Here is a 26090-nt window from a genome sequence, read left to right as displayed (position 1 = left end):
TCTCTTGGTGTCCCGTTCTCTGGGTCCGTCCGTGCGGCCGCAGCGGGATTGCCTCCTTGCAAGGCTGCGTCCCGTTCCGTTGTGTGCGGACCCCGCGTTTCCTGTGACCGCCCGTCTGTCAGGGACGCTTGGGCTGCTTCCGGATCTCGTGTTGAGGGGACGCTGCCCTGAAGTGGGGTGCACGTGTCTTTGCAGATGAGCGTTTCCACCTTCTTGGGTGGATGCCTGGTCGCGGACGTCCGGGAGCTTATGGCCGCGGTCCTTGCCATGTCTTGACCCTCCGTGCACTTGCCACAGCGGCTGCTCTGGCTCGCGCTTCTGCCGGCTGTGCCCGTGGGCTCCCCTTCGTCCGCAGCCTCGCCTGTGCCTGTGGGTGTGTTTCCACTTCTGGCCCTTCTGGCACGGGTGAGGCGGTGCCTCTCTGGTCTGATTTGCGTTTCCCCGAGGGTGAGCGGTGGTGAGCATCTGTTCACGTGCCTCTTGGCCCAGTTTGGTTTTCGTGTCTGAGAGGACTCGCAGGAGGAGGTCTCCGGAGTGTGCCGGGAATCCAGGCGGGGGCCACAGCTGCTGGGCTCTGGGAGGTGCCCGGGTCACCGTGCTGCTTGGGACAGGGCTCCGTGGTGTCGCGGGTGCTCCGGCTGTTGGGGTCAGACACGTCTCCTCCCGCCCTCAGTGCATTTAGCACACGGTTGAGCGTGTACGTTTCAGCGATTCGTGGACCCTGGTTTAGCTCTTAGAACAGAGAGAGCTGTGGTCCAAGTACACACTTTCCGGAGACAGCCGCGTTTGAGAGGTAGAACAGGGAACAAGAGCCAGGAGAATGGTGCGGACAGGTGTCGAGTGCTCTAATGCCTAGAGAAGATGGCCGGCTCGGGCACGGGGCGTGGGGCCGCGCTCACGTGCGGGGGCCGCAGGGTGTCGTGTGCCGCTGGGCCGCAGGGACGCTGCTGTGCCGCTGTTCCCTCCAGCCCTAACCCTAATCCTGAAAGCATTTCTGGGGTAATATTTACATTTTTAAATGATACAGACGAGCAGAAGTATGCAGCCCACTCCCCACCACCCCTTAAAACGTGGCCGCGGTCCCGCTCACGAGTCGTGTCCGCACGTTACTGTGTCATTGGACGCCACCCCACAGTGACGTGTGGTCTGAACAGCAGTGGTCAAAGCAGGTCTTTCTTACCGGACTGTTACTCTGAGCAGCAAACGGAAAACAGTCCCGAAGGCTCCTGAGGCTTGGGAGCGGCTCGAGGGGAAGACCGTGCGCTGCCGAGGCCTTGCTTTGTCTTGTCTGACCCCGAGCAAGCCGCTCCGCACGTGTGTCTTCTCCCTGTGCCGTTTCTGCTCAGGGTAAAACTGGAAACGTTTGTTTGTTATGCTGCTGCTGAGGGTTAGTCTCCTTGCTGGTGACAGTCTGCTCTTACTCCGCGTCCCCCCCGAAATCTGCCGATGCGGCTGCCGTGGCGACCCTGACCCGATAGCCAGGCTCGCCGTCGCATGGCCCGTCCTCACACGGGCTGTGCTGTGACCACTTCCGAGGGCGTCCCGTGGGCGCGTGTGGACCCTTGACTTGTGCCCGCCCCGCCCCGCACGGCTCACTGCTGAGGTGGGGGCGGTTTCGGGTTTGTTACCCTGACTTGCCCTGGAGGTCCGCACGCGCCCTCCTGCTGTCCGGGCCCCTTCCCAGGTCACGGCCTGGGGCCGGGGGCTTGCTCGCCTTCCTGGGCACGCATCCCGCCAGGTCTGCCCTCAAGGCCATTTGGGGGTTTTGGCAATGGCTTCTGTAGGTGGGGGCCTTTCGTTTTATGTTTATTGAAATACAAATTACGTACGTCTGTGTACTTCTCCTCTCGTTCTTTACAGCTACAGATTTGTTCACAGATCTGGAGAACGCGTTTCGGGGGAAAATCGACGCGGCCTACTTTGAGACCAGCAAGTACCTGTTGGACGTCCTGAACAAGAGGTACAGCCTGCTGGACCACATGCAGGCCATGAGGCGGTACCTGCTGCTCGGACAGGGCGACTTCATACGACACCTGATGGACCTTCTCAAGTAAGCGTCTCGGGCCGCCAGCGGGCGCTCGGGAGGAGCAGCGGGCGCCACAGGGGGACTCGCTGAATTCTTGTAGCGCGTACTGGTGAGCTGCCATCGAAGAGACTGTCACGCTGAAGTCCCTTTCTTTGTGCTCATTCTGTGCCTCGTTCACGGAGGAGCCCGCGGGCCCGGGGCGTGCTGTGGCGCCAACCGTCCAGTGTCCGTAGGGCGTGCGGCGGGGTCACAGTTGGCTCCTGTTTGAGAGGAGTCCAAAAAACGTACTGTTTCTTTTCTTTTCTTTTTTTTTTAAAGATTCTGTTTATTTATTTGACAGAGAGAGATCACACGTAGGCAGAGAGGCAGGCAGAGAGAGAGGGGGAGGCAGGCTCCCTGCTGAGCAGAGAGCCCGATGCGGGACTCGATCCCAGGACCCTGAGATCACGACCCGAGCTGAAGGCAGGAGCTTAGCCGACTGACTCCAGGTGTCCCTAATTCTGTGAAACTTTTGTTCCCATGTTGTGGTGGTTTCTTTTGTCTTTTTAGTTTTTATTTTATTTTTATTTTTATTTTTTTAAAAGATTTTATTTATTTATTTGACAGAGAGAGATCACAGGTAGGCAGAGAGGCAGGCAGAGAGAGGAGGAAGCAGGCTCCCCGCTGAGCAGAGAGCCTGATGCGGGACTCGATCCCAGGACCCTGAGATCATGACCTGAGACGAAGGCAGCGGCTTAACCCACTGAGCCACCCAGGCGCCCTGTCTTTTTAGTTTTTATAATTTTGAACTCTTTTATTGATTTTGAGTTTTTATGAAGCTCATTAAGGATTCAAGTAACATTTTCTTTTATTTTAAAAAAAATCTGTTAGACCGGAACTTGTCCGTCCAGCTACAACTTTGTATCAACACAACTTGACTGGAATTCTTGAAACAGCCGTCAGAGCCACCAACGCCCAGTTTGACAGCCCCGAGATCCTCCGGAGGCTGGATGTGAGGCTGCTCGAGGTACTGTGGCTTCAGGCCTGCGTGGCAGGGAGTGCCCTGCTCTAGGGCTGGTGGTCTAGCCTGTGGGCGGGGGGTGCTGCCTGCTTGGCCTGTGCTCAGACGGGCGAGCGGGACGGGACCCTGGGCCCAGAGCCTGCAGTGCTCCCAGGACGCCTGGCAGCTCGTCGTGGAGTAACTCCTGTTTCTGGGAACATGGCAGGAGCCGCAGGAATGAGACGCGATGATGACGCTTAGGAGCAAAATAGTAACATGGCGGACCTCGGTGTGTTGAGTTTCAGTTTGCCCGAGGATGCCTTGTCTTTAGGGAATGAGTCTGAGAAGCATCATACTCTGTTGGCTCTGATGAAGGACCACTAGCAGGGGCTACTGGGTTTTTAAAATGTGGACTTTTAAAGGATTTGGGGCATAGAAGGCAGTGAGTTTCTGTCACCAGAGTGTGGTAAGTAATTCTAAACGGATCTTATGGTGCTTCTGCAGAACCATGCCCTTCGTTGCGCAGTGTCTGCAGAGTGTGTCCTCGGGGGCTGGGGTTCCAGTACTGAAGGCACAGGAGTGCACAGGAGGGTGCAGTTCTCATGTTGCTGACACTCAACTTCGGGGCCTTTTGCAAAAATTGGGCTTGATTTTACTGCCGTTTCTCCGAGGCCCGGACCTGTCCCCTGGCAGTAGGCGGAGTGCTGGCGGGAAAGCCTGCAGCGTTTGTGTTTGTCCCCAGGTCTCTCCAGGTGACACCGGGTGGGACGTGTTCAGCCTGGACTACCACGTCGATGGGCCCATCGCAACGGTAAGGCCATGCTGAGCGACGGGACAGCGGCCACAGCCCCTCCCGCTGCTGGCCATCGCTTGTTTGCGACCAGCTGTCTTCTCCGGGAGCGTCTAGAGAAAGCCGGCACTGACCTCTGGGATAGACCCACTGAGTGAAAACGAGCGAGACTCGTGTGTCTTTTAGCTGGTCATTAATGAGCGCTGAAATGATCTGTAATTTTAAGAATTCTTAAAAATACCATTTGTGGCATCTTAGGTTTTAGCGAGGACTTAGTGCATCGCCGGTGATGCTCCGTTGCTCTTAGACGGTTGCGCGTTATTCAGAGGCCAGCAGGTGTGTTTCAGGGGAGTCCCGCTTGTACTCTTGGGTAAAATGTCGCTTAAACCGACAGGAAGTCGCTGTACCGTTGTACGGAGTGCGTTTGCCGCACTGAACAGAATCGCGGTCGCGGGGTGTGCTGAGACCGACCGCCGGCGTGTGTCCGCGGCGAGCCCGGCCCTCAGCGCTTGCGCTTCTGTTCAGACCCGAGTGAAGCCTCCTTCACCGGGACGCTTGTTTGAACCCACTCCAGTCCTGCCACAGCGCAAGTGTTGGAGGAGGACCAGCGTTTCTTTTAATTAGCGGGGAAAACACTCCACTAAGAAGTAATATAATTTGGCTTTAAAATTTCTCCAGGGGTGAGTGCTAGCCCCGCCGGGCTCCCCCAGGGCTGTCCTGTCCCGGTGCTCCCGGTGCGCCCTGCGGGGTGCTGGCACGGCTGCCGCGGGCCGGGAGCACTGGGAGCGCACGCGCCTCCCCAGTGTTGAAACGTTACCAGGTTGAAGCCTCTGTATTGTAAACGCGTAACTGCCGTCAGGTTTAATTTTCTTGTCATAGTCAAATGCCTTTGACTTCCATCCTAAATGGTTTTAAATTCTTACTCCTTAAAATGCTCCGTTCTAGGGCTCCTGGCTGGCTCAGTCCGTTAGTGTCCCGCTCGGGTCGTGATCTCCAGGTCCCGAGTCCAAGCTCTCCGTTAGGCTCCCCGCTACGCATGGGGCCTACTTAAAAAAAGTCTGTTCTGTGCATTATCATTGAAGTCAGAAGCTTTCAGATTACCTAGTTTGTGAGTACGTGTCTGTACTGTCTGTGGCGTGAAGGACGCTGCAGTGAAGACCGCCGTATCTTATTTCGAAGGACGAGCACCTCGCGTCGTGGGGAAGGGAGAGCGGCCGCAGACGCAGCTGCTGGGTCCGGCGCTTCCGCAGGCCGCACTGCGGGTGCGCGGTTAGGTGCGGCACAGCTTGTGCGAACACTCGCTTATGCGGTCTGTTTTTTAAAGTCTAGATGTTTGAAAGCTCTAGTCGAAACAGTCAAGAAGTTTGTATCTCAGATTTATTTAAAGAACACATTCGGAATGGCTCTCTAGCTGTGGCTAACAGGTGTTGACCTCCACGCCAGCGCCAGCGGGGGGAGGGCACGCCTGGGAGGCTGCTCGGAGAGGGGGAGCAGGGCCTTGGAACGCATCAGCAGGGTGTGCCGGGGACATTGTGCGGGGCGGGACGTCTTACACCTCTGGCCTTTGCTGTTCCCGTCTTGGGTTAACTGTGTCCTGGCTTGTTATATTTTCCATATTTGGAATATTTTATTGAAAGGTACATTTTTTAAAGTCAAATTTTGGAAGAAAATGGATTGTCTGCTTTTTCCATGTTAAATTTATTATATTATCTATGTTCCTTTTATATTCTCATTAACTGAGTTTATCATTTTTGTACAGCATTTAATTACGATGAGAACGTCTCCTACATTAGTCACATAATTTTATCTGCTGTAGCTCAGTGTGATTGTAGCTTCTTGCTAACTCTGTGAAGAAGGACGGGGAGGGGTTATCTCTGATCTCGCTTGGGTGCTGAGTAGGATAAAATCCATGGGTTGGTCATGGATCTCCGGGGCATTGAGGTAAGGTGTCAGAAGCTCATTTAATATTTTTCTGAACTTTATTCTACACAGACAGTGAACTGAAAGCCCAGGTGTGCAGTAAAACTAAAGGTGAAGGGTGTCTCCCCCGTGTCCGTGCAGTGGAGAACGACTCTTCTCCCTGGAACAGCTGCCGAGTTTAAAGGATTGTGATGAGACTGGATGTGTGTAAAGCGGGTCCCGTGGCGTGTGCTCTGGGGCCGGCGCTTACAGGAGCCTCCAGATGGCGTCCCTATGGCACATTTCTTTTTTTATTTTTTAAAATCTTTTTTTTTTTTTTTTTTTAAGATTTTATTTATTTATTTGACAGAGAAAGATCACAAGTAGGCAGAGAGGCAGGCAGAGAGAGAGGAAGGGAAACAGGCTCCCCGATGCAGGGCTCGATCCCAGGACCCGGAGATCATGACCTGAGCCGAAGGCAGAGGCTTTAATGCACTGAGCCCCCCAGGCGCCCCCACATTTCTTTAATGCAGTTGTAAAGTTGTTTGACGCCATCCCCTTCATCTCCGTGATGGCGTGAGCCACCGGTGGTGCGGCACCGCAGAAGAGATGGTGCCCCTCCCTTCAGGGCTGATTCAGAGTCCTGCAAAGCAGTCCCTAACCACTCCCCTTTAGACGCGCACCTGCCGAATGCTGGCACAGGACGCGCTGCAGGAGACACGCAGGCAGGCCTTGTAAGGACTACATGTGGGCGGTGCCCAGAGCACACCCGGTGGGAAGCCGGTCCAGCAGTATACGGCGAAGTGCTCCGATTGCAAGGGTCAGTGAGAAGTGTCCTGTCTCGAGAAGGGGCCAGGAAGGGCGTGTGGCCTTCGTCCTTGAGGGGCAGGCGGGGTCTCGGCTGGAGGAGAGTGTGGGTTAGCTGGGGCATAGGGGCTGCAAGAGGGTGATGTGGGGGAACGCCCCCAACCCAGCGCTGCTTGCGGCAGAGGTCCCGCTTAGGTGGCCTGTTTCTGGTTTGTGCTGCGGGGGGAGCGCTGGGGACACAGAAGAGGCATCCAGGAAAGGGCAAACGCACGCCCCATCTGTGTGCACACATACACAGTCATGTCGGAGTCGCGCTCGCACGGACAGACAGACTGTAGAAGATTCTTTGTGGGTCACCTGACATGCGTATTTAACCGGCCCCCATGGGAGGGAAGCGAGCGTGGAAGGAAGGCCTCCTCCCACCCCTGCCCCGAGGGCGCATCTTCCTGGGGTGGGACCCAGCGGGCCCCTTGCGGTGAAATGGGTGAAATGGCTTCAAGAGCAAGATGGACCTCCTGGAAGACCACCCGCAGCCCCTTTACGGCCTGGGGGTCCTTCCCGGCCCTGCCTCCCCCAGATTCATCCCCTCACATCTCCCTTGGGAGGTTGGGCCCGGGAAGCTGTTGCGGAGCCGGAGCCAGAGTAGGAGTCTGTGTGTCCGACTAAGGGTTAGGCTGGGTTTAAAGGTCCCAACACCGGTCACCAGCCGCGTGAGCCCCGGCCTCTGTTGCTCAGTTTGTGGCATCGATGTGCGTGACGCGCTCCTCAGCGCGTCCCTGATCGCTGCGGTTCAGCGCCACGGGACTTCTAGACGTGTTCGTTGCTCACGTGCTACTTAGCATGTGTGAGACTTGATTGTGTGTTCCTTGGCTTTTTTTTGCGTTAAAAAAAAGATGAAGAAAGCTCGAGGGCGTCCTGGGAGGCTCTCCGGCGCAGAGGGCTGACTACCCGCCTGCCGTGCTCTCTTTCCAGGTGTTTACGCGCGAGTGTATGAGCCACTACCTGCGGGTGTTTAACTTCCTGTGGAGGGCCAAGCGGATGGAGTACATCCTGACCGACATCCGGAAGGGCCACATGTGCAACGCCAAGCTCCTGAGAAACATGCCCGGTAAGCCCGCCCCGGGCGGCCGCCGCACCCGCAGGGACAGCCAGTGCCGCCCCCGCGCTGAGAAGTGGCGTGTGCGTGCTTGGGGGCGTGCTGCCTGTGGGACGGCTGTAGCCCTGCGGACCTGGGAAGAAAACCGCGTCCCGTTAGGTTGTCCCGACCCGAGGTCTCTAAGAGCCCCGTGTTTGCACTCTAGTGTTCACGTCGGGGTTTATTAATTGATTTTTAAGGAGAGAAAGCTGTTTAATGAATGAGTGGTTCATTTAAAATTCACTTAGTGTGTTGATTAGTCTGTTTGGAAGTTGCCTGAATGTTTGTTTTGGTTCGTGAACCAGGACACGGAAGCATTTGGTCATACTGTTTGATAATTACAGGCTGTTAGGAACATTCTCATGTCAGGGAGCCAGGCTTATTTTACGGTGTAAGTACTGAATGCGTTCAATTATCTGTTCAAAACCTTTGAGAAGGTGTTTCAGCAGTGTGTCGCTCAAGAGAAACAGCAGCGATCGATTCTTAATCCTTGGGGAAAGTGATTACTGAGAAAGGAGCCGTTGTTCCACGACAGGCCGGCGTGATCCTCCGTGTACTGGGTCAAGGCTGATCCTTGAGCAGCTCCCAGAGTTCCAGAATAATGACCCCAGAAGCCGGGGGCCGGTGTGTCGACCCAACGGGCAGCTTGTGTTGGCCGCCCCATGCCTTCTGTGTTCACAGCTGGTCTTTTCCTGGGGATCAGGGCTTTTCCTGGGGATCAGGATGCCCTTATGCTCCCGGCCTGGCTTCCTCTGGACTCACTTCTTAGAAAACTGGTAATAAGGACCCTCTGACACGGCTGTAAAGAAAGTGAGAGGGAACGTTTTCTTTTACCTACCATGATGCTCGTGGAGAGGAGCTGCTGCCTTCGAGTGTCTCTAGTGCATGTGGGCTTCCTGGCGGAGGGGCTGCTTTGTGTGGGAAGGTCAGAAGGGGCATCTGTTGCTCAGAGGGCCTTGCAGTCTCCTGGCTCTGCGCCTGTCCCCCTTTGCCACGTTATGCTCAGGTTCACTTGCTGTGTCTGCTGGGTGGCCATTGTGGCTGGCCTTGCAGTCTCCCTGGAGGGCGTCGTGGTGCCCGTGTCCCCTTCCTGCCTGAATGCGGACGGGCTCCAGCAGTGCATCTGCTCTGTCCCCGCGCTGCTGTGCCTTTGCAGGAGGCATCTGGGCAGCCCGGGCTCTGTAGCAGGTCCTGCTGTTAGCTGGCAGTGACCCACGTCTGATCTCACCATCCCCTACCCGGGTCTGCGGGACCTTACTCTTGCACTGAGGACTCGGCAAGCTCTGCTTTCAACGCGAGGGTCACAGACGTCTGGTCGGTTCTCTGCGTGTGGGAGAAGTGGACTTGACCTCGCGTGGCGTTAATCGCGCCAGTGGAACGTCATGCCTCCAGGGAGAGCTCTGTGTTAGCTTCTGTCACGGACCCTTTCCTTGTCGCTGAGACCTCCCCTGGAATCTGCAACAGCAGAGTGTTGGCTCCTGCCTATGTGTTTGTACCATCCTGTCCTGTCTCTTCGGTTGCGTGGGTTTTCTTTTTTCCCATGAATGTAGCTAACCGGATAAGCGTTTTTTGTAAGGATCCATCTGTTTGCATCTGAATGGTTCCTTAGATGGTTAGGGATGGAACAGCTGGGCAGACAGGTAGGGATTCTCATTTTACTTTGTTTGCGAAGCTGGTGCTGGATTTCAGCTCCGAGTGTGCATCGTCAGATGACTTCGGGGACAGATGACTTCAGGGACGAGGTGCTGGTTCAGGGCGCGGTCCCCGGGCCCAGCCCTCTGCCTGGCAGGTGGCTCTGTTGCTATTGATCAGCGGAAGCTGAAAGCTGGGTGCTGCCTTCAAGCAGATTGTCTCTTTGTTTTAATGTTTTTAATGCATTTTAAATGTTGAGTGTAAATGCTTTCTTTTGTCATTTGTGTCTTATTTTTCAGGAAACTGGTTTCTTGCTCCTGTTTCTGTTGGGGTGTGGTGTTCATACTTCCACTTATAAGGAGTATTTCAAAGTTGTTAGCGTTTAGGCTACTTAATGAGCTGAAATCAATCAGCTGCTTCGTTAGGTCTTGTTAATACAGAAAATTGAGAAACATCTGCCAAGCGTAAGTCTGAGGCAAAAACACAGAGCGATCATATAAAGTGCTTCTGGAAACCACTTCTGGAGTTCTTCCCTCCTGTACGGGGTGGACAGCTGGCATGCCCACGCACGGTGTCATTAGTACCCAGGTATCATTGCAGTAATGTTTGTCGAAATAACTTGTTTGGAATAAGTAGTTACACTGGAAAATGATGTGTTTGGTGCAGGAGTTTCTTTTTTTTTTTAAGATTTTATTAATTTATTCGACAGACAGAGATCACAAGCAGCCAGAAAGGCAGGCAGAGAGAGAGAGAGAGAGGAGGAAGCAGGCTCCCCGCTGAGCAGAGAGCCCGATGCGGGACTCGATCCCAGGACCCTGAGATCATGACCCGAGCTGAAGGCAGCGGCCTAACCCACTGAGCCACCCAGGCGCCCCGGTGCAGGAGTTTCTGATCGCTGTCTACCGCAATGCTGATGCCCGTTTCTGTAGATCTGTCTTTCAGCTACACAGAAAAGGTTGTTAGAAAAATTGTTTAAAGATTTGGGTTCCAGTGGTATGGAGTTTTGTTGTTTTTGTTGTTGGATTCAGTTAATCTAAAAAGTATCGCAGTTAGTGGCAACTAAATTTGTATTTCACCTAACAGCTGACGAAATGAAATAGATAAACACCGTTCACTGAGCTTGTGTTCTTTCTCATCCTTGGTGTACGGGGCGGCGGGCAGGGGAGTGAATGGAGGCCCCTCCGCAGAGAAGTGCTATTAAAATGATCTCTTTTTCAGTCCTATTTGGAATAAAAGTGATCATGGTGGTGGTGGGAGGGGTGGTCAGGCCCGTGTAGGGGACGCACGGCCGTGGGGGTGCTGCCGCGTTCTGCCTGTGTGATTGGCAGCTGTTTTTCTTTCTCGATTAATATAATAATAATGTTCATTGTACGATGGACAGTGTTCTGGATTGCAGAAACGATAACTTAAAAAATGAGTAGACATTTTTCTCTTTAAAGTATCTCCCTGTGTGTATCGAGTTTGCATACATGGAGGAGGCTCCTCGGTGATCAGACCTTTAGAAGGGGTTCTCTGTGCCGGACCGTGAACCGTGTGGTTCGTGGTCAGCACAGACGCTGAGCGGCACTGCCTAGGCAGGTCCGCCGTCCGCCAGCACCACGCTGTGGCCAGGAGCCCATTTGCTTGTCTTCTGCCCCCGGTTCTCTCATCTGGGGGCAGGGTCATGGCCGCAGCGCTCACTTCCTGGGGTCTTGGATCCTGGGTCTGTGTAGGGCTCTGACCAGTGTGGCCTGGGGTGGGGGTGGGAGGCGCCTTGCTGGCGTTTCTGCCGGCTGCTGGCTGTGCAGAGGACGGCGGTGGCGTTTGCGGGGCCCTCGTGGCGACGAGCGGTTCCGCATACGGGGGTCCGAGAAATCCTGCTTCTTGGCGACTTCTTCCAGCCCTTCACCTTGAGAAGTAAATCAGACGGGTGACTCCGTCGATGACTCCGTCGAGTCGCTTTGAAGTATGTAGCCTCAGTTACACATACAGCTTGAATTGTGAAGAAACTGCTTTAGGGTACTTTAAAACAAAAACAACAACAACAACAAAAAAGCTGTTTACAACTTTCAACAAAGCCGGCGCTGTTGAAGGTGCGTCTCTCCAGACGCGCGGGTGCCTCCCGGCAGCACCGTCCGGTCCCCCCCGGCAGCACCGTCCGGTCCCCCCGAGCCTGCGGGGTCTCCGCCGGCCATGACGTTCTCCAGCAGCCCGTAGAGGGCAGCACGGAGTTGCAGATGGACCTCACGCCCGCCCTGCCTGTTCCGGTCTGTGTGCGGCTGTCTGCCCTGAAGCCAGCCCAGCGGCCGGGCGTTGGGTTTCTGTAGGACCTCACGGGTGTGGCTTGTACGGGGCCACTGCGCGTGCTGGTGAGTACACGCGGTCTCTCCAGGTGCCATTGCCCGGCCTTCCGGGGAGAGGCGGCGCTGTCCCTGCCGCTCCGGCTCTGGGGTGAAGCCCCAAGTGGCGTTGTACGTGGCACGCGTTTGCTTTTAGAAGCTTCCTGAGGCCATGACGCAGGCGACTCCCACGTAAAACAGCGTTTTGTGGCGCTCTTTTATGCCGAAAGCAGTTTGGGTGAGTGGGCTTGGGTGTCGGGGAGCCCCGTCGGCCGCTCAGGCAGTGCCCGCAGGAAGAGCGCGCCCTTCGTTCTGGGCGCGCAGATGACTGTCCTTCACGGGAGCATCGACGCCGCCCAGGGACACAGGGGTTCCCGACGGTGGGGACGTCGGGGGGTTGGGAGCGCACGCTCGTCCCCTGAGGTAGCCTGCTGCAGCTGCGACGGCCCGACGCCGGCCCGGCCAGCAGAGTCCCCACAGGGCACTGCGGACGTTTTTACAGTCTCTGTCCCGCAGCTTTCTCTGTCCCGTGTTTGTTTCACTTCCTCGTCACACTTAGGGGGGCCAAGGGCGGCTCTCGGAGAAATGCACGCGGCAGTCATTTGCCCGCGGAGCTAGTTAAAGGCATTTGGGCTGGAAACAAACATACGCCCAGTCTGACCCCCACTGAAATGTGCCTGAGACCGTCCGTCTGGTGGGCCCGCCTGCCTGAGCCCTCCTCTGCATGGTGTCGTCCCCTCAGACTCTGGCAGAGTCTTTGATCAAAAAATTAAAAGTATGAACCGAGAATGGCTATCTGTGGTGACCTCTGAGCCTTTCAGTGGTTTTGTAATCTTTGAAAGAACAGGAACAGAGTCAGGGCTCAGGCCTGTCTCCCTCCTGGGTCTTGTCTCTCACAGGGGACAAGGCCCCTTTCAAGGAAAGATCACTTGTCTCCAGATCGCTGGGAGTCGTGAGGTCTTGCACGGCGGCAGGCGTGTGGTGAAAAAGCTGCAGAGCTGAGCAAATAGTCAGGCTCGCACAGTGAAATGTGCCTGATTGTCAGATGCAGTTACTGTATTTTATGCCGTCCCTTATCGGGTCCTTCCGTTATGTGAAGTTAGCGCACGTGACGAGACAGCTAAGCCCTTGCGTAGCTCAGAGGGCCCGAGACCGGCCACGGAAGGACCGCTCCCTGTGCGGCGGCGCTGACCGTGGAGGCTGGAGGCGGTGGTTTCGAGAGGGCGCGCACAGCCGTGCAGGGCTGGGGGGGGAGCGTGTGGCGGCTGACGTGTGTCCGCGGCGTCTGACACGGCTCTTCCGCCTGCTTGCAGAGTTCTCCGGGGTGCTGCACCACTGCCACATTCTGGCTTCCGAGATGGTCCATTTCATCCACCAGATGCAGTACTACATCACGTTCGAGGTACCCGGCGCGCCCCTCCTGCCAGTTGAAACACGTCGTGTCTTTGTGTGGCGTACGTTGTTGGGGATGCAGGACGGGGAAGACACACCTTATCCCTGAGTGTCGTGGTTGTGTCTCCTAGGTGCTGGAATGTTCCTGGGATGAGCTCTGGAACAAAGTGCAGCAGGCCCAAGACTTGGACCACATCATTGCGGCGCACGAGGGCTTCCTGGACACCATCATCTCCCGCTGTCTGCTGGACGCCGACTCCAGAGTAAGCCCTGGGGGCTGCTGGGAAGCGGGAGCAGTGAGAGTCTTCTCCTCTTGGGCTCCTGTCCATCTTAGAAATCGCCCAGAGCCCACGTTAGTAGTAACTAGGGCTGTTTTAGTAATCGCTTAACGTTCTGGGGGGGCTGTTTCCGAGCAAAATGAGAGCCAGAACATGCTCTGAAGTGGGTATAGGAGGGCAGAGCATGTAACCGCATCCGTCCATTCGCTCAGTGTGACAGTGGTGTCATCCGTGGGGCTCAGAAGACAGAGACGACCCCCTGGCTGGTGTGGTGTCGTGTCGTGCACGGAGCGAGCCAGGCGGGTGGTGCGAGGCCACAGCACACGGCGCCCGTCTATGAGTTCAGGAGGCAGACGGCGTGAGCGCGCACAGAGCGCTCCGGACTGTCCCTTTGCTGTCTTCTCCAGGGACCAGGGTCTTCTCTGTGTTCGCCTCGGTTAAGGGTGTGTCTGGCTGCACGGGTCACAGGATGGGCTGTTTGTCTAGAAAACTGTAGGGTCCTCGGTCCCAGCTTGGGCGCTAGCGTTGCTACCCTGTAGACCCCTGTTCCGGACGTTGCTGCTCCGTGCGGCCGAGCCTCGTGAGTTCTGACTTCATTCCCACGTCTGGGGAAGCAGCGAGCACATTGTTTTCCGTTGAAACGAAGATACTGTGATGTAAGAACCAAAATTTTGTGTGCATTTTAGACATGAAATGTGTGACTACACAGAGATTTCCAGCTCACGGAGGGCTGCTTCTGCTTCTCCCCGCGCCCTCCTCGAGGGAAACGCGCTGTCTCTGCAGCCACGGCTGGGAAGCGCTGTCTCCGTTGCCCGGTTTTACTGCCGCACCTGTCGCTCATCTGTGCAAAACAATTGCTCAAAGGTGCTTCAGTGTAGAAAGCTTTCAGAAATGTATGGAAACAGTGGCACACAAGTAATTTGAAACATTTTGGATGTAACTAATAATTCAAGAAATGCGTCCCCACGGCCTTTGAGCTTGGCCGCAGGGAGCGAGCCTCGTCTGTGTCCGCTGAGCCCATAGCCGCAGTCTCGGTGAGCCGTCCGGCGGGTGGCGCCCGCGCCGGAGGCGCTCACGGGGTACAGGGGGACGGCACAGCGCTGTCATGTGGGAAGAGGTGTGACAGCTGTGAGAGGTAAATGCTGTGATTCACAGAAGCCTGTCATTGTAGTGAGGGACGTGGAAGCGGTCGCTACCTCTGTTCCTAGAGGCTTCGGAGCCACGGGTCGCGTTTTACAGAGACGAGTGTCGTTAGAGTCTAGGCTTTTTGGGGGACCAGGCCATGTGCGAGGATCATGGCCGCACCGACGTGGGCCTGTGTGTGGGCCGTGAGGGACGTCAGCGGCTGGCCGCGCCGGCGTCCCGCCGCGTGCGTGACCCTTCGGACGGAACAGCCGCACCTCTTGCCTCTGGAAGATTTCCAGTGCTGGGAACAGAATCCAGGGACAGAGTGTTTTCGCCTGTGGCACTGTTGTCTGGTGGTCGTGGATGCTTACGTGCAGGGCGTCCCGGGGCGCCCCGAGTCCCCATGAGCGCAGACGGGGTCACGGCGCTGAGGGCTGGATCATCACTCCCAAAGTCGCCCCTCAGACCACCGTTTGGGGTCTCCCTTCCTGGGAGCACAAAACTGCGTGACAGGCGTGCGGTGGCCGCGGCGGGCAGGTACGGCACGCACGGGTGGGAGTCCCGCCTGTGCCTTGCCGCGGAGGCCACGTCCCGCCGTCCACCGCTGCTGCCCCGAACGCGCGTTCCCGCCCGAGCCACGGCGGACAGAGCCCAGGCAGTGCGCTTGTGGATGAGCCGACTCCTCCAGAAATGCCATTTCCTCCTGGATTACGATAAACCAGCACACTGGAAGAAATAAGGCTTCATTAAAAACCAAAACATTCGAGCACCTCCGTCTTTTGTTTTGCCTTTTGCTGGTCCGGTCAGGCCCTCCAAAAGAAGCAGCAGCCTTGCGGCGAGCCCGGTGTTCTCCCGAGTCCTGGGCCGCCCAACCCCAGCCTCAGCGGCTGCAAGTTACTGACATTTGTGGCCGTGTGTGGCCGACCCTTCAAGGGGACATGTTCGGGCCGGGTGGCGCGCGTCCCCCGGACGGGGCTGCGGGGGTGTTGCACGTGTCCTCACTGGCCGTAGTGCGTCCCCCCGCTGCGAGCCGGCCTGCCCGTCCGTGAGCACGGAGCCCTCCCGTTTCCCCGGCTCTCGTGCGCCTCTCGGTAAAGTCCTGTCCTCGTTCTCCCATAACCTCTTGCAAGTCTTTTTTAGGTTCTTAGCACCGTAGTTGTGGCGTGCGGCTGGTTTGGGGGAATGTTACTCATTTCATGACTTTGATTTTTTTTATCCAATGTTTTTCATCCCAGGGGTTTCTAGATCTGTTTTTAGATCCTGTTTTTACAAAGATCCTGTTTTCCTTTTACAAGGAAAGCCTGTTTTGTTTCTTTCCAGGGGGTCTGTTTCCTGCCTTTCCTTGCCTCGGGGTGTTAGCGGGGTCCCCCGGCAGCACGGTAGGGCTCCTGGCTCATCCCCGACATTAAAGGGATGTTCATCCTTTCACCGTTGGCTCTGACGTTTGCCGGGAGATCTCGTAGGACTTAGATCAAGGAGGGGCCTTGTCGTCCGGGTGCGCCTGGATGTTTGTGTCAGTCGTGAGTGGCTGCTACGCTTTAACATGTGACTTTTTCTCTTGTGATTTCAAAATTATCTTTTCTCCTCAAATTGTTAGTGGGTTTTTAAGTCGAAGCCGGCAGAGGGTGGAGCCGAGCCTGCAGTTGGCTGTGGGGCGCCCTCGTCCGTCCCCGGACGTCTCTGCGCGTTGCTGCGCATTGTGGGACCCCAGCCCCGCCGGCGCACAGCTGTCTTGGAGTTTGCCGTTCCAGCGGGCGCGCGTCTGGTGCTGTGCCTGGATGTGCGCTGACTCACCGCAGTGAGCTCTGCTACAGGTCCCTCTCTCTCGCCGCCTTCCGTGCCGCGCGGGGGGAAGCAAGGCTGACGTACGGTAGCTGCCCGGAGGGGCGCCGCGCAGCGCGGGTGGCCGGCGTGAGTGACGCGTTTCAGTGTCGCACCGTCCGCGCGTTCCTGCTGGACGCTGGATTTTAAACTTGGTGCGGAGTTTGTCCTTTATCATAGTACGCATCCCCCTTTTCACGTCCTCCGTGGCTGGTCTTGGTGTGTGTGGCGCCAGTGAATCCAGTGGACGTCCTTTCTGACGCTGGCGGCTCGGCGGTCTGGGGCCGCGCTGCGGTTTGGGGGGGCCGCTGGGAGGGTGTTCAGTGCGCAGCGCCGGGCCGCAGAGAGCACTGGGAGCAGCGAGCCGACCGCGTGTTTACAGGCTCTCCGTCTCCTGTCCTCAGGCACTTCTAAACCAGCTCAGAGCCGTGTTTGACCAGATCATCGAGCTCCAGAACGCGCAGGACACCATATACAGAGCCGCGCTGGGGGAGCTGCAGAGGCGACTGCAGTTTGAAGAGAAGAGGAAGCAGCGTGAGGCCGAGGTACGGCTTTTCCACCAGGGGCTTCTCCGTTTCGATGGTGAGCTTGTCGCCAGCGTCCTCACGAGCACGGGTAGTTTCCCGGCTGAAACGATCCTGGAGGTGCTGCGCAGGCCTGCGTTGGGAGTCCCGAGAGGCTGTGACTGTTCCAGGCGTGGCGGGCACCCTCGCTGTCCCCCTGTGGGACCTGACGGCAGCGTGCCCCGGCATCCCATGAGTAAGCCTGTGGCTGCTGCCGTCCATGGGCGCTGGTGGCTCTGCAGACTGGCCCCGGCTCTGCGCCGCCTGCTCACCTGGCCGGCGGACACACACGGGCACATGGCAGCCAAAGCTTTGCACTGCGGCTGCTGTCAGTGACCTTGTGGAGTCCGTGACCTTGGGCTGTTGAAGGTGTCCCCACCATGGTTCTCTGCTTCCTTTTCTCTTTTCTCTTAGGTTCATAATGACGTTTCCAATTCAAGCTTAGGCTTAAAAGGACTTCATTTTCCTAATCTTCTACACTGGAAATCCTGGTTTTCAATGTCAGCAGGTGGCCACTTGCTGTGTGACAGCCCCTCCCCCAGGGCACACGGACGTGCGCCCAGCTGTCCCCACGGGCGGACCCCAGCAGGCTGGCAGTGGGGCACCTCGGAACCCGGGGTCTAGCGCACTTGACTCCCTGGACGATACGCCCCTGCTCAGTAGGCAAATTAATTGGTTTTAGTTTTGCTTTTAACTGATAAAACAAAATTGAATTGAATCTTGTGAAGTAGTTACCTGGTTCTGCAGTCAGATCTCGGACACAGATCTTTGCTGCTTCCTGCTCTGCATCGCCTGTGTCTTGCAGCCCAAAGACCATGTCACCGAGTTGGGATGTATCAAAGGATGGGACATTACAGATAAGCTTTGGCTCGTTCCATAATTACAGAGTTCATGTATCGTTCTGATGAAAATGTTGTAAGTCTCCACGTTTATAAACTACCGGAGAAAATCACGCAGGGGTGGATGAGATCATTGGACACTGAGGAGAGTCTGCTGGAAGGTTTCTTTAAAAGGCCCGAGTCAAAACCTCATGCTAATGCTGCTGTCCTGGGGCTGAGACCCAGGACTGTGTCACCCCGTTCAGCACAGCCCTGGCTGTGGCCGTGGAGGCCCGCCCGTGCTAGCAGCCGAGACGAGGAAATGCAGGTGCACACACACAAGCGAGCAGTTTTGTTCTTTTTCTTTTTGGGGGTGGGGGCGCAAAAGTCATGGTTGTAGATAAAGAAAATCTTAAAATAATCTTTAGGTGAATTAATAGAATAAGTGACTTTATCAAGGGGGCTTAAAACAAGGTCATTATGCAGAAATCACTTTTGTTTTTATGAGCCACAAACAAAATAAAATTTTTAAATATGCCTTTAAAAGAGCATTAACATGTACCGAAGTACGGGTAAGGCCGCAGTTAAGGAAACTGTGAAACAGACTTGGCGGCCGATGGTCCTCGGGCCGGGCCTGGCCTCCCATGTGTCTCCGGAGGTGGGGTGTGACGGGCGCAGCCGTGCCAGTGGTTTCCACGCTGTCTGTGGCGGCTCGTGTGCTGTGTGGGAGCGCTGAGTAGCGGCATAGATGACGTGGCACACGGAGCCCAAAACGTGTGCTCCCTGGCCCCTCACGCCACCTCGCAGGGAGGCAGAGGGCCCCTCGGTAGGCAGAAGCGTCGACTGTGTTCACAGGAACTCAGATTCAGTGCAGTCCCAGCTCTAATCCCCAACAGTTTCAGGAATTTTGGGGGGAGGGGTAGAAAATGATAATTCTAAAATTTATGTGGAAATACAAGGGCGCAGCTGGAAGGGAGGAGGATTTTGGACAAGCGTAAACGAGATGGTACGCATTGTGGTTGAGTATACATAGAGCCTCAAGATTCCCAAAATTAGAGCAGTGAGGACAGTGGTGTTGGCTCAGGCAAGGACCGTCCGGAGCAGAACAACATCTGGAAAGAGCCCTACACGTTCTGGATCATTTGCTCTCGGCTGAGAACAGTGGGGAATGGAGCACTGGTAACTGGTGTGAGGCGGCCGTCTCGACCCTGCCTTGCACACGAGCGAGCGCCGTGAGGTGGGCCGTGAATCTGCAGATGCAGGATAAAATGCTTCCAGAGGGTGCCAGAAGGAATAGCTGTAAAAGTAGTAAAAGTTTTATCCTTGTGTCAACGACGAGGTAACTGCTGGTAGAAAGACAAGAATCCCGTGCTGGTTCCTGTGTAGGCTGGCCGAGAAGGCGTTTAGACTCAGCATGCGTTAAGAACCATCCTAAAAATCCAAGTAGACGTCTCTCCAGTCCAGGAAGATCAACCGTGCTTGGAGAAGTGGCAAGAAGCTTTCCCACCGAAGTCAAGGGCGAAGGGGTCCCGGTACGTGGAACCGTCTGGTTCTGCTTTCCCGTGGCCGGTCTGTGTTGGAAGCCGTCGGCGACGCGGGGGGGGACACAGGCATCGCTTTCACTAACGAAAGCCTGGTTAGCTTATGACGAAGGACGGCAGGTGTTCCGTGTTCCGCAGTGTGGTACTCTAGCTGTTACTCCAAGGACGGGGTTCTCTGTGCTCCTGCGTGTTGATTCGGAGGATCTCTGGGGGGTCTTACTAACCGGAAAGAGGAAGCGAGAGCACAGTTCGGCGCCAGCAGACTCTCGGGAAAGGGGGAAAGGGCGGAGCGGCCCGGAGGGCGTGGACGGCATCTGTCTCCCCGCGCGCTCCTCAGCCCAGTCCTACCCTGGCAGCTTCTTGTGCCCAGATTGTCATGTCGTCTGGTCCTTCTGATCCTTCAGGGCCAGTGGGGAGTGACAGCCGCGGAGGAGGAGGAGGAGAACAAGAGGGTTCAAGAGTTCCGAGAATCGATCCCGAAGATGTGCTCGCAGCTGCGGATTTTGACCCACTTCTACCAGGTGCGTGTTGGCCGACAGCACGGGCCCGCGTCACGCCGTTTTTCTCCCGCTCAGCCTCGCTCTCAGGATGAAGAAAGGAGTCCTGTCTGCGCACCCCCGACCCGCAGCGGGGCTCCGTCTCAGCTGTGACCTTCCCAGGGATCCTGGGCTGTCCCGGGCCGGGTCTGGTGGTGTCCGCGGTGGGGGGCAGCCCTGCGGGGGCGGGCAGAGCCGTGCGGCCGCAGGGTCCTGTGGGAGCCCGGGGTGAGGCCGGAGGGCGCGCAGGCGTGCGGGAGCGGCTCGGGGTCCCCGAGCGTGCGAGGCGGCGGGGGTTTAACGCGGCCCACGACCCCGGGGGTGGGGGGAGCAGCAGGTAGAGCGCACGCTGCTGCGGGTTTCTGTGTTGTGGGTTTGGTCTGATTCTGTTTCCAGCGTGATTGAGTGACGGACATGCAGGTGAGAAGATCTTACGAAGAATTTTTATGTTCGGTTGTTGGTGACTAATTAGACAAGCATTGACCATGAAACCTTTAGAAATGCCGTTTCTGGGCACTGATGTCTCCATGTGGGTCAGGATTTAGAACGAAGCCGCGTCCCTGTTCCACGGCATACGGTCTGCTTCCTGGGTGCGCACGCTTGCCGCGGCTCTCTGCGGCGTCCCGGGGCGTGGGTGGGCACGGCCCCTGTCGCGGGCACCGTCCTCTGACGTTAGCTACCGAAGCACCTTTGTCAAAATGCTTCCTAAGCGGTGGCAACGACGGGATTTTGTTCAGTGCAGAAACACCGGACGGGTGTTTCAGTAATGGAAGAGCTGCCAGACCCCGTGTCGTAGACACCACTTGGGTCCCCGTTTCTTAGAGCGGGAGCGCGACGGTGAGTTCCAGACTGTTGGCGAAGGTGGTAGTGCGTCCGCAGGGGTGATCTGTAGCCTAGTGTGTGTCCCTGTGCTCACTTCGGACAGAGCTGGGGGTGTTTACACATTCTCCTGAGAGACTTGACACATTTGTTTTATAAGTTTGTTTTTTTTTTTTAGAAGATTTTGTTTATTTATTTGACAGAGATCAGAAGTAGGCAGAAGAGGCAGGCAGAGAGAGAGAGGGAAGCAGCTCCCTGCCGAGCAGAGAGCCCGATGCGGGACTCGATCCCAGGACCTGAGACCATGACCTGAGCCAAAGGCAGAGGCTTAACCCACTGAGCCACCCAGGCGCCCCAACACATTTGTTTTAAAGATTCGATTTATTTATTTGAGAGAGACAGAGAGCACACGAATGCTGGGGAGGGGCAGAGGGAGAGGGGGGAGCAGCTCCCCGCCGAGCAGGGAGCCTGATGCGGGGCTCGATCCCAGGACCCTGAGATCAGAACCCGGGCCGAAGGCAGAGGCTTAACGACTGAGCCCCCCACGCTTCTGCAACTTAATACATTTTTGAAAAGTAATCTTAATCTGTATAATCCCAGTTTTACTCAAATTACGCTCTTTATCTTTCTCAGTCATGGCCATTGAGCTATCTTTTCCTTAATAGAAATGAAGTCCTTCTCTGTCTCTTTGACTTCTCCATGGCTGGAACAGCCCGGGATCAGCAGCTGCCGCCACGCAGAGGCCGCGGCCTGAGCACAGACGCACCCCCCCAGTTCCTCGTAGCGAGCGTCGCGCATCTTCACCTGACAGGAAGCCACTGCCTGTACGCTCAGCACTTACATTCCTTAGGGCCTGTCCCCGAAGCCGTCGGTTTTCCGGAAGGACAAAGGGGGTGTCCATGGCACCCCACTCTGTGCTCGCTCAGGTGCGAGTTCTCTAGTGCCACGTACCCGTGTCCCCGGAGCTCGGAGAGGGACTGAGGTGCTGTTAAGGTTTGGAAGGACTCATGGGTTGTGGTGTTTCAGTGGCAGCGTCTCTGCAGACAGGACCTTTTCCAGGTGTGCAGGCAGGGAGACAAGCTTCCCCCTACTTTGGACAGCCACACACCCCCTGGCTGTGACTCAGGAGCCCGGCAAGGATGGGGTGTGTGCCCAGAAGTGCCTCGGCCCTGCAGAGAAGCAGCCGGGTTTGTCGTGTGCAAGCTGGAGGGAACCGCTGTCCTGTCCCCGCATCTCTACAAGCCCCCTGAGGAGGAGGTGGCTCAGCCACACTCTGCCTGGTCTTCAGGACAGTGACTCAGCCCACATCCGCAAGGAACAGGGGACCCTGTGGTTACGGGTTAGAGGTGCAACGTTTCTCTTGTTCTCGTTTTCGTTTCGGGCAGGGCACTGGGATCCGGTGCTCCTCAGCTCAAAGGAAGGATGAAAAGCGTAGCCCTGGTTTTACATTGAAAAAAGAACAGGCCTTTTTTTTTTTAACGTCAGCAGCTTTGCTGTTTTGCTTGTTTTTATAGAACTTAGGGCAAAAAGGACGTTCTTTTAGGTGAAACTTACTGATTGTGCATTCGTGTCTGTGGACGCGGCTGCCGTTGGCTGGGTGAACCTGGGTTCCTGGGGCAGCCGTCTTCCCTTGGGGACACGTGCCGCGTGTTTCTGCGACCCGTCGGTCTGGAGGGAGAAGCCAGCCCAGATGAGGCTGCGGCGGCAGGGGCGGCATGTGCTGTGGAGCCCTCCTGAAACGGCTGTTCCTTCTCCTCCTCAGGGCGTCGTGCGGCAGTTTCTGGTGTTGCTGACGACCAGCTCCGATGAAAGCCTTCGGTTTCTCAGCTTCAGGCTGGACTTCAACGAGCACTACGAAGCCCGAGAGCCGAGACTCCGGGTGTCTCTGGGTTCCCGAGGGCGGCGCGGCTCCCACACGTGAACCCTTCCCTGTCCTCAGGGAGCCGCCTGCACTGGGCACTGCATTCCGAGACCAACACATTCAGATCCTCAAGGCCACCGGCATGTCCGCCTGTCCTGCCCACGTGTCCTTCAGTATTCTCGATGGCGTCTGCAGAGTCCAATCCTGTTCTCCTACAGCCAAGGCGAATATATTGTAACCTCACCAGTTACGATGCTGGTTTGCACTATTCGGGTTTATTTTTTGAAGTCGTCATAGTAGAGACACACCACACTTGGTTGAGGCTTCTGAAGCTCTTCGCGATATAATTTATATTTGTCACTTTCTAAAAACTCACAGTTGCTTTTAGAGAAAATTAGAGCGAATGGATGTTCATCAGTTAAGACGGTGATGTCATTGCTATTTTTTTAACCTCCTCTTTAGAGGGATTTTTTGTTACATAATCTAATTAAATTGAAACAGAATGTCCCTACTAAGAAAATATATAGAGCATTTTATTTTGGTTTGTAGTGTGTAAAATATTAACCTCTGTAAGAACGCTTATTCTTCTTTCAAAGTTTACATTTTTATATTTAATTTACTCCTTCAGATAACTTCTAAACTAGTGTAGGCCCAGTTTAGTGGGGGGGGCATGAACTGGACGCCCACGAGCCTCCATTTCCATCTGTCGGCCGAAGCGACATGTAAATACGGATGACTAGAAAGTTAACCAACTATTTTATTTTCGAATTCTGATAAGCATTGGGAAGAAACTGACTTGAATAATGAAGATTTCCTTTCTCCTTGCCTATTTTTTCATTGTAAATATTTATATACTACTGACCAGATGTGGGGGAAACTGTTTTTTGTAAAAACGTCATATCAAGTCACATAAATCTGCCTTTATGATGTTGCATAAGTGAAACTTAGAGAATTAAAAGCAGTTATCTTTCCGACGTATCCGTTCTTCCTGGAATGAATGCTCTGCAGACACCGAGGTCGCCTGTCAGGTTTGCGGGCGGGGAGGGGGAGGCGCGTCCGGGCGTGAACTGTGCGGGGGATGAGACCTGGGAAATGCCCCGCGTGCGGCCTTGGGGCGGGGCGGGGGGTGGGGGGCACCTGTCATCAGCTGTTGGCGGTTCCCGCCCGGGTCCCTTTCCGACCGGAGGGGCGGTTAGGAGTCTGGCTCTGCAGAGACGAACCTGTGGTAAAGGCTAGAACTTCGCAGGATACCAGCTTAGTCTTAGTTTAAAAATCTGTAAGATTGGAAATTGGACGCATGTATCTCTATGGGACAGTTTCCCAGAAGGGATGGGGTGTTGCGCACGGGTCTCCCCTGCCTGCCCCAAGCCGGTGCACCTGTGCGGACTCCGGCCAGCCCAAAGCCAAGAGAGCAAAGCAGCGGCCACCATTAACTTCTTTTGGGGGGTGGGGGGCGGTTTGCACACTCCCCGACCCCGAAGTGACCCTTCTTGGGCTTTTCTTAGGGCACATCTGCCAGACAGGACAGGGGCCGGCGGGCCGGCGGCCGGGCACAGAACCAGCACCGAGTCTTCCGCAGCGCAGGCCCCCTCGGGTCAGGAGCTGACGGGCTCTTCCGTGACGGCACAGCGGCATGGTACGGACTTCGGAAGAGCAGGGGTCGCTTCTGTCTCCCAAGGATTTTTGACCTCGGAGCCTGTTTTTATTTTCTTTAAAGCACTTCCCCTTTAGTCCTCTGTAGAAACCACTCTGGAAAATGCTAATTTGGAACTAAAATGCCATTTGAGCTGAGGAGCCGTCACATAAGTAGGTATGATTTGTGGGTTTTGGAGGTGCTCTCTGAGGGGCCTCCCAGCGGGGCCAGGACAGCCCTGGCGGGTCTCGGGACAGAGTTGCAGGTCTGGCCGATGGAGACAGGGCCACAGAAGGGCCCCGGCAACCAGAGGGTGGTGTGTCTGTGGACGAGGCCTTGCCAGAGCTCGTTGGAGACCCCACCGGAGATGCCCCGTGAACGGGCAGGGCTGTCACGGGAGCGGGGTCTCTGCGGTGAGGAGTCGGGGCTCCCCACTTGGTGGTGGAGGTGGGAGAGCCTGTTGCAGGGGTGAGTCCTCTCTGGAGGCAACGCTCTGTTGTGGCTTTGGGGAAAGAGTTGTGCTAGCTTTTCCGGTCGTCGTGAAGGTCAGAGACCACTACGCACCGGGTCCGGCTCTGAGCAGCTCTTCCTAAGCGGAGCCCTCGAGTTTCTGGTGGACGGGGCACGGCCCGCCTGCCCAGCTCCGCGTTCCTGCCATCGAGACGCCTCTCGCTGCCCAGGAAGGTGTGGGACTGTGGCTGCAGCCACAGATCACCCCTGGTCAGGACCTCCCTCCCTCGCGTCCTGTTGGGGTGACGGGCTGGACTGAAGCGGGGAGGGGAGGGCGCCTCTCGCTCCTGCGTACGTGTATGTCACCAGCAGAACTCGCGGTGGCGTGATCCTCCCAGCCCTATGGGGAACGTGTCCTGGCTTGATAGGACAGGACGTACGGCCAACGCGAGCCTCCCACTTCCTAGGAGGAAAGCACTTTGATCAAACCGCCACGGTCGTGCTCAAGGTGGGTCCGAGGCACAGTCTGCGTGAAGCGTTGAGTGTTAGCAGTGGAGGTTGGGACCACAGAGCTGGCGAGCGAGCTGGTGGCCCAGGGCGAGCGTGGCTCCTCGTGGCTGGCAACGCTGGTGTGAATGCTGTGGCCGTCCACAGGGATGACCCGCGGCCTCCTGCCGCCGTCATCCCGGAGACTTGAGTAGAGCTCAGCGAAGCCGGCGGGGCCTCGGGGGGCAAGAGCTCGCGCACCCTGTCCGTGCGCGTCCGCCCGGCGGAACTGGGAATCAGGATCCACGTATTCGCAGGTGTGTGGAACGATCGGTGCGCGCAGCTCGCCCGGGAAAGGCAGAGCCGCTCAGTTCTGTGTCGGTGACTCGGGCGGAGTGACTCGGGTCTGCGCGGCTGTGACACCGTCTGGAAGGAGCGATGGTCCTTCCGCGACCCTGCTCCGTTGCAACCTCGTCCGCTCTCTGGACGCCGGCAGGCGGGCGGGTTATAAACTGTTTCCTTCCCTGCGCTGCGGATGTGACGATGCCGATGTCTGAGTTCCGAGCTCATTTTGTTTCTAGAAAATCGTGTTTTCTTTTAGTGCTTTTAAATTTGTTGGCATTTTTATATCGAAGCCTTTGCAGTTACTGAAACACTCGTATCTGAGTTCCGGCCCTTTCCAGAATTACTCTCCATGTCCTCATTTCACCATGCGTAGTGGCCATTCCTCCCTCCGTAAATCCCTATTCTGTGTTTAATGCCTTCCGCTTCCCTTTTTGTTTATTTTCTCCCAAACTGAATGCTTACGGAACTTCTCTTTCTCGCTGTGTTTCTGATGGACTCGCTCTCTGCCTTAGCTGGAGTTACACCGCACGTTTGCGGGGGGCGCTTCCTTGCGTCGGTAATTCCTGCTCATCCATGGCTCTTACCGTCTTCTGACCGTGGATACGGTCACAGCGCAAAGTGTCTAGGAAGTTTGCTTTCTTTTTACTCTCAATTTTTTTTTCTGAAAAAGAGGAGTAATAGGAAAACACACAGAAATGTGTCAAACCAGGTATCGAAAAACAGAACAGCAGCGCATGCGGAGAGCAGGACACGGGAGCGTAAGGAAGCTTCAGAACCAAGTGCCCAGCGCCGCTGTTCTGGGTCTCCAGAGCCCGCGAAGCTTCTCTTCAGAGGTA

At 56.1% G+C, this 26090-nt stretch overlaps 1 protein-coding gene across 6 annotated transcripts in view; it reads left to right on the top strand.

The window, feature by feature from the left end:
- The window catches only part of TUBGCP3 (tubulin gamma complex associated protein 3), a 65115-nt gene extending 41797 nt beyond the window's left edge, over positions 1-23318 (top strand). For 5 of the 6 annotated variants that reach the window (XM_044250130.1, XM_044250131.1, XM_044250128.1 and 2 more), the window contains 9 exons: positions 1861-2050; positions 2897-3032; positions 3748-3816; positions 7474-7609; positions 12900-12988; positions 13110-13241; positions 16607-16747; positions 19529-19645; positions 22242-23318. In XM_044250130.1, coding sequence (XP_044106065.1) covers positions 1861-2050; positions 2897-3032; positions 3748-3816; positions 7474-7609; positions 12900-12988; positions 13110-13241; positions 16607-16747; positions 19529-19645; positions 22242-22400 — 1169 coding nt within the window. In that variant the 3' untranslated portion in view covers positions 22401-23318. The remainder of the gene's footprint in view (positions 1-1860; positions 2051-2896; positions 3033-3747; positions 3817-7473; positions 7610-12899; positions 12989-13109; positions 13242-16606; positions 16748-19528; positions 19646-22241) is intronic. The other variant, XM_044250129.1, reaches the window with a different exon arrangement.
- The last annotated feature ends 2772 nt before the right edge of the window (positions 23319-26090 follow it).

This window comes from Neovison vison, chromosome 5 (assembly GCF_020171115.1).
Source record: "Neovison vison isolate M4711 chromosome 5, ASM_NN_V1, whole genome shotgun sequence".
Taxonomy (NCBI): Eukaryota; Metazoa; Chordata; class Mammalia; order Carnivora; family Mustelidae; genus Neogale; species Neogale vison.
This window is presented reverse-complemented; position numbering and strand designations above follow the sequence as displayed.